This window comes from Ambystoma mexicanum, chromosome 11 (assembly GCF_040938575.1).
Source record: "Ambystoma mexicanum isolate Mex_15411 chromosome 11, UKY_AmexF1_1, whole genome shotgun sequence".
NCBI classification, from domain to species: domain Eukaryota; kingdom Metazoa; phylum Chordata; class Amphibia; order Caudata; family Ambystomatidae; genus Ambystoma; species Ambystoma mexicanum.
In genome coordinates, this window is record NC_090934.1 from 828,454,192 (window position 1) to 828,468,196 (window position 14,005).

The 14,005-nt window shown below is 41.0% G+C and overlaps 1 protein-coding gene across 1 annotated transcript in view; it reads right to left on the reverse strand.

Annotated features, from left to right (window-relative positions):
* Positions 1-14,005, reverse strand: part of ABCC8 (ATP binding cassette subfamily C member 8) — a 1,583,626-nt gene that overhangs the window by 657,596 nt on the left and 912,025 nt on the right. The window contains exon 20 of the mRNA XM_069623778.1: positions 3,285-3,320. Coding sequence (XP_069479879.1) covers positions 3,285-3,320 — 36 coding nt within the window. The remainder of the gene's footprint in view (positions 1-3,284; positions 3,321-14,005) is intronic.

Genomic DNA, 14,005 nt, shown 5'->3' on the forward strand with positions numbered 1-14,005 from the left:
AGTGGGAGCCAGGTGAGCGTTACAGGTAGTGACAGAACTCCTGGCAGCAGCCGTAACTCAGATAATGCCTTTCCTCAGTGAGATCCAAAATGTACTCAGAAAAAAGAGTAAGAGAACAAAGTCAAATCCGAAGGTCGTTTTCAAACCGCACCTTCGAAGATATAAAAAACATAATAAAAGCAAGAGATAACTTGATTCCATAGGCGCCTCTTCAGCAAGTCCTGTCCCACATCCGCCTAGCATCAATGCACATTTTTGTAAACCACAAAACCAGAAAAATCCAGGCAAATGTTCCTTACATTGGTTGTGCAAGTTATTTCTAACCATAATACCTTTGAACCTGTAACATGTGCACCATAATGTTTACATCTTATTTCCCACCGAAAATCTACTAGAAATGACTTCCACCAGCAAATGGCAAGCTGCTTGTGTTATACCACGCATTCCGGTGGAAATTGCACAGTACCGTATATATGTGCTTTAGGTTCACGGAGTTGCACAATACAAGTCAAGGTTTCCGGCATGTCAAGTACGTTTAAAAACCACATATGTTGTAGTAAAATGCAATGCTTGAATTCAGATGCATCCTGTGCCACACACATATATTGCGATTTGAAAGGCATCTGTGACAGTTTGATATCGAGCTTTAGTGTTGCAAAGAAGACCTTGGTGTGTGATATATACACCTAGTAGCTTTATATGACGTCTCTTAACAATCTTGATACAATAACATCTTTTTTGCTATCCTTGCATCCTAATGACTTCAGAATGCCCCGTGAACACATCTGTGTTCTGTATCTCATAACCACTGTGCCTTGAGTCTCTACAGGCGAGCATCACATGATGCCAAAGCTCCCATAGCTAACTGGGTGCTTGTATCCTGAGCCTTGAGTACCTAGAGGTGGAGCGTCACATGATATCAGAACATGGAGAGCAGACTGGATGCCAGCGTCCTATAACCAATGTGCCTGGAGTCTCTGGTGGCGAGCATCACATGATGCCAGAGCTCCCATAGCCAGGTAACAAAAATGTCTCCAACCACATACAAATGTTTCTAACTCTAGTCTCGCTTAGAGTGTACTATTGTATTTCATCAAGTTGCTGTTTTCTAAAGAAGTGCTTCGAGAGTAAGCTGAGTATCCAAATACAGTGGTTATTTTATTCTGGATATAAATTCCAAAAATCTGCCCTGAGCCATTGCTTTCTTGCTCAAAGCATTTTTATTTTCATTTTTATTCTTCTAACCCAGTCCCTGGGCCTGGATCTTTATTGCACATATTCATAGTACAGTAAATGAACAGAATATGGGTGTTATGATTCTTCACATGAAACAACACATCACAAAGTATGCATCAGAGGTGTGTTAGTATTACTTTGTGGAGTAAATATTACATCATATTCACATTGTTACAAAGTAGCATCCAAAGAAATAATATTTACATAACATGAACAGTAGTCTGCATTGTTATACACCCATTCCCTAGTATTGGTCTACAGGGCGGGTGTGTTCAAATCTGTGCAATTTGTCTTTGGAGAAAAAAGGGTTCAAACTAGTAAAACTAGGTTGACTGTGGAGCTGTCACCAATTTAGGTGCTCAACTCTTGAGTGGGTTAAAATTATTTCCACAGAGTACCAAACCGCTCCCATAGCTGACTGGGTGCTGTGTCCTAACACTGATGAGCCTTGAGTACCTAAAGGTGGAGCTTCACATGATATCATAACATGGGGAGGAGACTGGGTGCCAGCGTCCTATAACCAATGTGCCTTGAGTCTTTATAGATGAGCATCACATGATGTCAGAGCTCGGATAGCAGGATGGGTGTCTCATGAGCTTTGAGTGTCTGTAGTCGAGGGACACATGGGGCCAGATTACAGAAACTTTGCACCGGTGCAAGTGCAAAATTGCACGGTATAAGCACTAGGGCAAAGTCTGCCCTATTATTTAAAACACTGGGACATATTAGAAAACTATTGCACCATGACAAGTGCAATTTGGCATGGTAGAGGCACCAGGGCAATAATTGCTCTCGGGCAAAAAAGATACATTTTCACTGCATTATTGCAACAGGGAAAAGTTTGCCCTAGTTCTTATACGGAATGGTATTAGCACTAGGGCAAACTTTGCCCTGGTGAAAAAACGCATCCAAAATATATCTTTCTTGCACTGGGCAATTTTTGCCCAGATGCTTATGCAATGCCAAGGTGCAGTTGTCATGGTGCAATAGTTTTTTAATATGTCCTAGTGTTTTTAAAAATAGGGCAAACTTTGCCTTTGTGCTAATACCGTGATCTCGGATAGCAGGGTGGATGTCCTTGTCCTACCACTCCTAGGCCTTGAGAGTCTATAGGCCACACATGATGCTAGATCTCGGATAGCAGGGTGGATGTCCTTGTCCTACCACTCCCAGGCCTTGAGAGTGTATAGGCCACACATGATGCTAGATCTCGGATAGCAGGGTGGATGTCCTTGTCCTACCACTCCCAGGCCTTGAGAGTCTATAGGCCACACATGAGTCAGAGCTCGGATAGCAGGGTGGATGTCCTTGTCCTACCACTCCCAGGCCTTGAGAGTCTATAGGCCACACATGATGTCAGAGCTCGGATAGCAGGCTGGATGTCCTTGTCCTACCACTCCCAGGCCTTGAGAGTCTATAGGCCCCACATGATGTCAGAGCTCGGATAGCAGGCTGGATGTCCTTGTCCTACCACTCCCAGGCCTTGAGAGTCTATAGGCCCCACATGATGTCAGAGCTCGGATAGCAGGGTGGATGTCCTTGTCCTACCACTCCCAGGCCTTGAGAGTCTATAGGCCACACATGATGCTAGATCTCGGATAGCAAGGTGGGTGCCAGTGTCCTACAAATGATGGGACTTTAGGGTCTATAGTTGAGCTTCACAATGATTAAGCCATTCTACCTTTTTACACTGTGATTCTGTAACAAGGTACAAAAGCGGATTGTTGTGATTGTCTTGTTTTAAGGCCACAAACCATGCTTTTGTCCAACACGCTGAAATCGGGTACTGAAAACAAGCACTGGTAATGTGCCAAGGCAACGCCGTACATGACACTGTGCAGCTGTTTCAGTGAAGCAGATAACAATCAAGGCAAGTAAGCAATACATGTTCTCACAAAAATGGCCGACGGGAAATCGAAACCTTTACCGGAAGTATTTCACTTTCCAATCACTTTCTTGACAGTACAATTTTCAGAACTGATGGAACCAATTAAAAGAAGATCTTTGATAGCGACAAGGCGTTAATAAGTCTCTCTGCTCGTGTGTACCTGAGTTCGATGTCAATGGCGGTTTCTTTTTCTGGACTGCGGAAAAAGGAGACACAATAGAACGCATTACTATGCGTAGATGAGTTAGGCGAGCACAATCCACTTGGCATATACATACACGTTTGGAAAGCTCTTTTTTTGGACTGCATATCTATTTTTTATTTTTGCATTCATATTTCTGAGCTCCCTCTTCGAAATTTGGAAATATAGTCGAGGTAATAATACCTGTTCAAAACTCAATAAAAGATGCTTTGCAAAGGAGTCTCAAAGTGCAGCCCTCAAGTTTCAACTCCACTTCATGTTTTCAGGATGTGCACACACAATACATTTGTAAAGAGAGAATACACCTGGCTGCTATTTACATAGTCAGTGGTCATCATGAAAATCTGTCATAGTTGGGCTCTTTCCAGGAATGCCAGAGCCCTAGGAACAAAGATTGAGTGGGGTCTGAATAAAAGAAATGCATTCGCTATTTTTTTTTCGAAAAAAATATTGCAAACCAATTGGTGCCTCAGAATGAAAATAGGCAGAGCTGCTTCCCAGCAATAACCCCGGTTATACGCCAAGCGGTACCATACTAAAATTCAGTACACATGTGGATGGGCTGTTGGAAAACACTAGGCAGCACAGATCATTTGGGAGAAATTGGGCTGTCAACCAGGCGTTTGCCTGCGTTCATGGAAAGATGATTACTTTTGAGAATCTCTCTCATGCCCGATTTGACCACAAAGTGTAAAAAATATTGCCTGGCGGGTAGTTATACGCTTAGCCCTAGTGTAATACTAAATCTCTCCGGTTCCTGAACCCCTTCTACCACCTCCTGCTGCCATTCTGGTTCCTTACTTGACCTCCTCCCTAGAATTTCTTCCCACCTCAATCCAAAACACCACCATTGGGACTGCATTCAAATCACAACTGGAACCTCATCTCCTCCCCAATGTGGAGTAAGCCTGTCCTACTCTGCTCTTAGGGCTGCTCCTCTGATCTTTTCCCTGCTATTGTAAATCCTGTAAATTCAGTACATTTTGACTGTGTGTAAATACCTACCTGTAGTTAGTGTTCATAATCTTGTAGACTGTTATTCTTGTTCCCATTTAATGTTATTATTACTACGTACAGCCTTTGGGACCGATTCATAGAAAAGGGCACATTGATCCAGCAAATGCTGTGCACCGAAAACGACTATGTGCGGCCCGTCATGCAGAAGAGAATCTGTGCAATGCACGTATTCATGGACACGTATGCGCAAACTACTCAATGTGCAGGGTGCGAGAGGAACGCCCATGACACGCCCACACGCAAAGCCATACCAACCATGGAGAGGGACCTTTGCGCACACCTCCAATGAGCAATCAATGCACCCTGAATAGACTGACAGTGAAACCCCCACAACCAAGTCAGCACTCCGACTGGGGTGCGTGGGGTCCCCTGGAACCACGCGCAGCGCCCCATCAACATGTGGAGCACTTAACGTAAAAGTCGACATGGGCATGTAAATATGCATGTGTACCCTCTCAAAATGCTCCTGCACCTTATACGCTGCTTACCCCTAAGTCTGATCCAGACCCCGATTGCGTGCACACCCCCCAAAATCTAACTTATGATCTTACCCTTGCGTGGCGAATCCCAGGCGCAAGTGTCTGTACGCCGGGGCTTAGAGTGTCAAATTGCATGAGGGGTTTGCATGGCCTTTTCCCTGCCGAGAGGTTGAACGGTTGGATCCATGAATATGCGTCATACTGCGGAAATGTGGGCATGCGATGGACTGCCTGCGGGCCGTCCCTTGAAATGCCCACATTTTTCACAAGTTCTTCACCATTTCCTGAGTTCCGCCCCATCCCAGCCCTCTGCACATGTCACGGCCATGCCGTGTGTGGTGTCTTGCGCAAGGCACACGGCTGCTCGCAGAGAAGTGCCGGTCCAGTGTGAAATCCATGCAAATCCAGGAAAAGTGCTGCAAAGTCAATTCCATGAATCGACAAACAGGGATTTTTGCACAGACGGCACACAAATCCCCAATTTACACACAAATAATTCCATGAATCGGGCCCATTATGTTCAAAGCACTTTCCCTGTTACACCAGCGAAGAGAAGGATGTGGGCATTTATGGCAAGTATATGCCACGTGCACCTCCAGCAGCACAATTACTGCAATTTGGACTTCAGTCTTCTACACTATTACTTTATGCTATTACTATTACTTTGTGCTAATGTGGTTCTCATTGTTTCCTGTCTAATCTCCACCCTTTCACACATTCCAAGATATCTTGTTCTCAGACTCTCGTATATTGTATTTCTTGCTGCTTTTTTCCCCACTTAGCAAGCCCGCCCCTCAGACAGCAGGTATGCATGCCACAACATGTGTTTACTCCCTCTGTCCCCACAGGATATCCCCACCCCTCTGGTCCCCCTGTGATGTTCCCTTGTGCCCCCCTTTCTCACACACAGGTGTTGCCTGTTTTGCTTGATTCTTCTACTCTGCCCCCCCCTCCAGTTTACTCCTGCAGGAGTCTGTCTTGATACATTCTGGTTTCACCATCTCTGTCTTGTGGCCAATGCTGGATTTGACGTTTATGGACTTTATTGATTCACGGTGCGTCACCCTTTCTCATGGTGGCCCTGAATCATGCTGTTCCCATCTTCATCTTGTATCCAGGCTTGCAACTATGTGTTACTACTGACTTCTCCAATTGTATTCGCTCTCACCTCTTGCTGCTCCACTCATTTTGGCTGCTTACTCACTGTTCTATCCTCCTCTCCCTTTCTCCCTTTTCCTATCTCCTCCCCTTACTTTCTTCTATGCACTTACTCTATCAGAATTGTCCCTGGACCTCATATGATAGCATCCTCGTCTGTCTCCTCCCCCTCCCCTTACTTGTTGCCCCCCCTCCCTCCAGCACTATCTGAAATGTCGTCAGGCCTAGTATGATAGTCGCTTGTTTTGTTCCTACCTTCCCTTTCTGCACCCCTTTCCCTCACCTTTTGTTTTCTCCGGCTCAGCCACAAATGACATCAGGCCTAGTACGGTAGTCACCTGTCTGTTTCCATTTCCTTCCCACTATCCCCCTCCCTTCCTTATCTATGTCTTAGGTCTTGCATTATCTGAAATGTTGTCAGGCCGAGTACGATAGTTAATTTCACCTCCTTACTGTTCATGGCCTGTAAGAATGTCCTTGTATTTTCCATTGTTCCCTCCTTTGCCTTGAAGTGCTTTGAAACACATTGTCTATAGGCGCTATATAAATAACCTATCATATATCATATCACAATTACTGAAATTTGGACAGTAGTCTTTTTACACTATTATTTTGTGCTAATGTGTTTCTCATTGTTTTCTGTCTAATCTCCACCCTTCCACACGTTCCAAGATCTCTTGTTCTCAGACTCTCGTATATTGTATTTCTTGCTGCAGGTCGGCGTATGGTGCGTGAGTGTGTCGGTCTTAATAAAAATGGCTTCTGAAAGGCTTTCATCTCCCCAGTGGTAAAATGTCTGGTGGAGATGGAGAGGCCGATCAATAAGAGGATAATTTTCTGGTGTAGTGTATGGTTTAAGTTTTGAGTACAGGCTTGGATGAATTACTCAATCTGGATCCCAAAATACCCCTGGAAATTAAGAGCGTGCATAGATGCCTAGGTCCAAAACCTACACTTGGACAGAGACCAAGACATTTTGCTGTGAAATTTCTGAGATTTCCTCTAAAAGAAATGATTTTAAAGAGGACAAGTGTATTGGGAGATCTTGTTTGGGGAGCGCAGACTTGGACCAAGAGCCCATGGATGAATCAGCAGCCACACAAAAAGGGAAGAAAAAGAGACAAAGAGATAACCCTTGGGATAGTATGGTTTGTTTTTATCTTTTTGTGGATTTAATTTAACTTTTAGTTTGCAAATGAGTTGTGAGTTGGGAGAGGAAAAATAAAAAATCTTTTCTTACTTTTTAATTACTAGTTAATGATATTTTCATGAGTTGTCTGCCATTTTTAACTGTTAAAACGGTTTCAAAATTCATGTTTTTGTTTAATTGCCCGGCGCGAGCTTGGAGAAGAAAAGAAAACATTAAAAGAATGCACCCCGCAGCATCGTGACGTGACGTCATTGTGCTAATGATCATAATGGGGAAGTGTAAGCAACCAAAGAAGTAGAACAATAATTAGACACTGAAATGGACTGCAGAGGGTGTTACTTATGACGCTGTCTCTGCGGCTATCCCTGGATAACACAAACACATGCATGGTGAGGCGATTAGCAATCCAGTCTTTGTTGTGATTGCTATAAAGTGACTTGGGTTGGGTATACGTCTGCTGGTTATTCATACTGAGCATATGGACATTAAATGGAATTGGTTATTGTGAGACATGACTCACGTCAGAACACCTTCATAACATGCCAATTTTAAAGAGGAAGACATTTTGTAAAAAAAAGGTACTGAAACCTTGCGAGACAAATGACATTGCAGCTAATGGCATAATACCATTGTATCTTTTAGACTCGAAACAAGCCCGGACTGCTAGTATAGGTGAGGTACACTAAATTCTCTTACTCAAAGAATTTAATTTAATTTGGTAATTTAAAACACGATCAATAAAAACAATCTCACCCTTTGGTTTGACATGAAGGTATATTACATATAAACAAGAAAACAATATTAATGTCACTCCATTTAAAACATATAAAAAGCAATATAAAGTGCAACTGTGCTAAGGTGTCACCGTGTTGAAACCTTGATTACTGTTTACATTCACTACCTAATGTGCAAACCTTACAATTATTGCCTAGATCGAATTAAAGATCCATCCAATCTTCATGTGCCCAACATGTTTCATTCTTTTGTAATTAGAATCAATCTATAGAACTTCTTCAGGAGCTAGTACCCCTTCCCAAACCTATTGTACACTTTGCTGTACTTGGGTAATGTGTGTCATGTTTGCCTTTAGTAGGTATTTGCTTCTCTATGCTAACAAAATTTGAACAATCTTAATTAGGGAATGAAACTTCATTATAAGTCTCTTGTTTTAGTAACTATTGTTCTGATGATTTAAAAAAGGTTTCTTGAATCAGCTATTGCTCCAAAACAAGAAGGGTTTGTATAATATTTAGAAAAGGCATAAATGTGAAGATTGAAAGGGTAGTGGTGGATGGCGAAGGTCGAATGGATTTCATGGATGTGTTTTATTGTGGTAAGGTGCTCGCTCTAGGTTGCATATATGGTCAATGTCCTCAAGGAAAATCCTTTTTTGACGAATTTACAGATTTACTTTGTGATATGCGGGAGAGATTATGATTTTGGGGGGGTTAATTGTATTATTGATCACAAAATGGATTGTTCAGCATTGTGCAGATTTACAAATCTAGGGCTGAATAAAGCATTTGATCTTTTTCCAGAGATTTGATATACTGGATATATGGAGAGTTATGCATTCACAAGTGAAAGAGTTCACATTTTATTCACCTGTACATGATTCATTGTCAAGAATCGATTACATGCTTATTGATAGGGTAGTTTGTGTAGGTGTTAGGGAATCAGAGATTTTGGATCATGCATTGGTGTACCTGTGAATAAATATGGGAGGAGAGAGTTCTGCATTTGTTAGGTGACAACTCAGGTCAGGTATTTTGCAAGATTTGGGAGTGGTTTCGGACCTCCAGAAGTTCATTGACATTTTCTTCAGGCAGAATATGGGTTCAACAGATATTTTAACGGTTTGGTATAGTTTCAAGGCTGCAATATGGGGAGAATTAATTGATGGGACTTTCTATTCTAGGAAAATGGGTTTAAAGGTATTGAACCAATTACAATCAATACTCACTCACTTGCAACGGAAGTATGCAATAACTATGAATGAAGCTGATAGGTTAAACATGAATCAGCTAAAGAGGATTTGTGTAACAAGACTGATTTGTTGGCAGAAAAGGGTCTTTTTTTGAAAGACAAAAGTATTGGGAATGTGGTGAAAAAGTGTTAATATTGCTGGCTAGTAGGTTGAAGGGGATGGTCGAAAGGACATACATACAGGGTGTGATGGACGAACATGGAAGTGTGGTTGTGAGAAATGCTGATATTTGTAAGTGTTTTTGTTCTTTCTATGAGTCAATATATACTGAAGATACCTTTCCTCTGAGAGAAGAATTAGAGGAATTTGTTCAGTTGCTTGAGATCCCTGTACTGACTCCTGAGGACAATGCTGCTTTAGATGCTCAGATAGAGGTTGAGGAGATTTTAAAGGCAATTGAACAACTTAAAGCAAATAAATCCCCAGGTTTAAATGGACTTCCTGTGGATTTTTATAAATAGTTCAGTTTGGTTCTGGCATCTATTTTGTGTGAATTGTATAATTGTTTTGTATAGGATGGAACTTTGCGTCAAAGTATGAGGGAGGCTTTGATTACTATTATTCCAAAACCGGTAAGGGATCATAGAAGATATGGGAATTATAGATCAATTTTGTTGCTCAACGTGGATGTAAAGTTATTTTAGTGAATAGGTTCGATAAGTGTATAGGGGATTTAATTCATACTTCCCAGGTTGGCTTTATGAGAGGTAGGTTTGTGTATGATAATATTAGAAGTAATTTCTGTGATGGCACTCTGAAATGATGTTCTTTTGGATACAGTTTTAGTATTCATGGACATCGAGAAGACATTTGATAGCGTCAATTGGTTTTTAAAAAAAATATACTATGCAAATAATGGGGTTTGGGATTGGGTTTCTTAATGCAGTGAGAATTTTGCATTATGCAGTGTTGGTGAATAATGAGATATCTGATTATTTCCCACTTATGCGAGGTATGAGTCCTTTGTCTCCCTTTCTATTCAATATTGCTCTAGAGCACTTGGTGGCATACATTCATTGGGATCAGGAGATTAGAGGATTTAGAATTGGTGATAACGAGATAAAGGTGTTATCTTATGCTGATGATATGGCAATCATCCATTCTAATCCAGAAGGGGCAGTATAGCTCTGAAGAATGCCTTTGAAAAAGTAGGCAGACTCTCGGGACTCAAGATTAATTGGGCTAAGTTCGAGATTTTTCCACTTTCCGTGACTTGCAGAAGGGGAGATTTTGCAACATGGGATTGTAAATGGTGAGATAATGAGGTGAAATATTTGGGAATTCATTTAATACACGATCTAAAGAATAGCAGAATTTAATGTAGACCGAATGATAGGGGTGTTAGTGAATGATGTGAGGAAATGGGAACGATCATCCTTGGGTCTTTAAGGTTAAAATCAATGCCATCAAAATGTCTCTACTACCTAAAGTACTTGTCATTCAATCACTTCCCTTGTAATTCCTGAAAAAGCTACTAAAGCGGATTGATACAGTTTTTCAAAATTTCATGTGGGGAGAAAAAAAGAAACCTAAAATTCCAAGATACATATCAATGCATAGTGTTTCTGAAGGTGGATTTAGTATCCAGATCTGGTCAACTACCGTAGGGGGTTTATATTGAAGAAGGCAAATACTTAGTACCTGGTAATGCACAGGACTACTTTGGTTGACGATGGAGAAGGAAAAGTTTTCTCCATTCAAACTTGAAAATATTTACTCTATGGGAAGAATGCCGAATGTTAAGGATAGTTTAATTAATACACCTGGGACTCATGAAGTCCTTACTCAGTGGTTGGCTAATACTGATTAAAACCTATGGCTGCAATATTGAGGCTCTCTTTGGCATAACCCTGGTCTTCAACTTGCACTTAAAATGTTATGTTGGCGTAGTTGGATTTGTAAAGGGATCTTGGAGATGGTGATGTGTTGCAAGAGGGACAAGTAATACCCTTTTCTGAACTACAAGTTTTTAGTCTGGGAAACTGAGAGTTGCACATATTTCGAGAGTTGTAATCCTTTTGTTGCAGAGATTAGTTATTCTGTCTGCTCCACTGGGGATTGAACCTGCTCGGTGTGCTATTTATGCATCACTGCCGCACATGGTATCCACATTCCTTAATATGATGCCAATAGACCTTTTTTCATTGAGTCTTGTGGAAGCTACGTAGAGCATGGGAGACTGAATTGGACTGTAGGATTTCAGATAAGGAGTGAACACAAGTATTGGGAGCAGGCTTTAGGAATAAACCAAATTTAAAATTGAGACTTATCCAGCAAAAGATTTTGGGTCGTTTATGTTGGACTCCAGTACGTATGCATGGCTTGGATTTGACGGATAATGATAGGTGCTGGAGTTGTGGTGTGGAGAGGGGCACTTTAATACATATGATATGGGAATGCCCTAGATCAAGGATTTTTTGGAAGGAGGTCTGGATAGAATGGACACGATATTGGGTATAAGCTTTTCCGTTGATGCCTCTTCAAGTCATTTTACTATCATTTTACTATCTGGCAGAGGAAGATGTGTGATTGCTAAAGAGTATGGTCAAAGGTTTTGGTGATGGCGACAAAGCAAATCCTGAAGTTGTGGAATAGCAGGAAAAATCCCTCCGTGGAAGACTGGTTGCATGATGTTCAGCTTCTATCAGACAATGAGAAAAGTTTGTTATGTAAAAGAGATCGGGAAGACCTTTATTTGGAACTTTGGCCGTCCTTTAACAATGTATATGTTATGTAGGGATTAATTTCCTTTGAGCAAAGTTGAATCAATAGAGTACATTCTGGGTGGATTGTGGAGTGTATGTGCTTGTGTGTGGAGATTTTTGGGTTTATTTGTGTGTGTCACTAAATTCGTGTTTGGGGGTGTTATATTTTTTAATTGATTTTTAGGATGTTACCGTACTTGTTATTATATTTTATAAATGATTATATAGAATTTCTTATGTGAGTTGACAATGTATTCAATTGTTGCTAGAGGGGGTTCGGGGTTGGGGAGTATATTGTAACATAGTGGATTTTGTTCATTATTAGATGTTGTAATCTTTTAAAACTGTAAACAAAGAGTCTAAAAAAAAAGAAAAAAAGTGTTGAGTACATCTGGTGTAACAAATGTCACAAATGCTGTTCACTAAGCTCCAGAGTGATTCCTGACAGAACATCTGCCTGACGGAAAACCAGGCAAAAGTGCTATTTGTTTCCCTCAGAAAGCATGGCAGAACATCTTCCTGCAGATATTACACAAGCACTCAAGCAAAACTATTATTCAGACATACTTGAAGGCTTACACCGACCAGTTAACACATTTTCACTCCAGCAAATTTACTTTGCACTTCTCACACTTCTCATACCCCATTTAAACTGTGACCTGTTGGACATTAGTGAAGCAAAAGGGGATTGATTTTGGCTGCTCTAGTAATGTTTAGTGAATAACATTTAGTGAATAACATTTAAAGGAAACTTCCACTGACATCGTCAGAAACGCCCACAAAGTCAATATCATATTCTCCTAAAAAGGCCAATTGAAGATGAATTACAGCACATATACTTTGGGGGATGTTCTGACATGACCAAGGACATGGTGTAATTTCTGAAAAAAAGGGCACTTGTTGAACGCCCATATGTCTTTTTATGAATCGTCGTATTGTACATTGTGGGGTTTAATGACAGCCGGAGGATCACATGAACTGAATGGCCACGTTAGGCCCAAAATGTGCAGAGATACCTTCTTGTAATGGGAAGGCACACCAGGGATGTCATTTAAGGGTCGCCAGGGGTCGCACTTGCACCCCTTAGGTCTCCCTTGCTACCACTGTGGTCACCCTTGCTGTCCCTTTTGTTTACAATTTGAAGCTCCTGGGCTGTGGCCAATGCCATGTGGCTCATTGTTTCTAGAGTGACTGCCATTCTTGTTCAGGTTTCTTAAAAAAAACAGTGGGTTCCACAAGTGTAACGCTTTGAGCAGGGACCCTACAAGGGAAGGAATATGAATGACAAATAATGTGTCATTCTGGAATTCTATGCAATAATTGCTAGACTCATTAAACGTTTATTTTAGAGACACTTCAGGGGGTGAGTCACTAATTTAGTATGTTTTTAAACACCTCAACTTCACAATGTAGGCAAAATACTCCAAAAAGCATTTACAATAGAATAAGCATCCATTTCGGACTATGTGTTTTGCTTTTCGCAAGTTGCAGCTCTAGCATGTTTTTTTTCTGCCGATACATATGGTGATCCATTCTTGTACAGTGATATTGTAACCATATTTTTCATAGTGTACTTAGGAACAATGCTATGTGATGCCACTTCCTGTTTTGTCAAGGGGTAAAAGGTTGTGTTCCAATGGGGTCAAATGACACACTTCCTGTGATGTCATCAGATATCAAGGGTCATGTGATTTCACTTCAGCTACCCCTGGCCTTTTGGTGAAATGACGTCCCTGAGGCACACTGGCAGACTAAACAGCCAGCATAAAAATGAGCAACACTATAAATATGCCTAGTGAATTCAATGTATGTACTTCTGCAATTGAGACAAGGAATATGCGAAAAATTAAACCAGTCTGCAGAAGGGAATTGGAAAGACACATTTTCAGCTGACAGACAAAAAGGCAGTATGTCATTTTTAAGCTGCCACATCAAAATGTTTTTTTCAGAGACACAAATCAAAGGTCCCTGTGTGAATGACAAAGAACCTAAAAAAAAGAAAGAAAAGGCCCACACTTCATTAACTTATGAGGAAAGATAAAAAACAGCATTTAATAGATTATGGTTTGTAAATAAAGAGAAATTCACTTACAAAATATCCTTTCATATGAAATTCAATCCATTAGTGGTACCTTTCAGTACATGTGATTGAGGCCTACTTTTCAAAACCAGCAGCCTTGCTG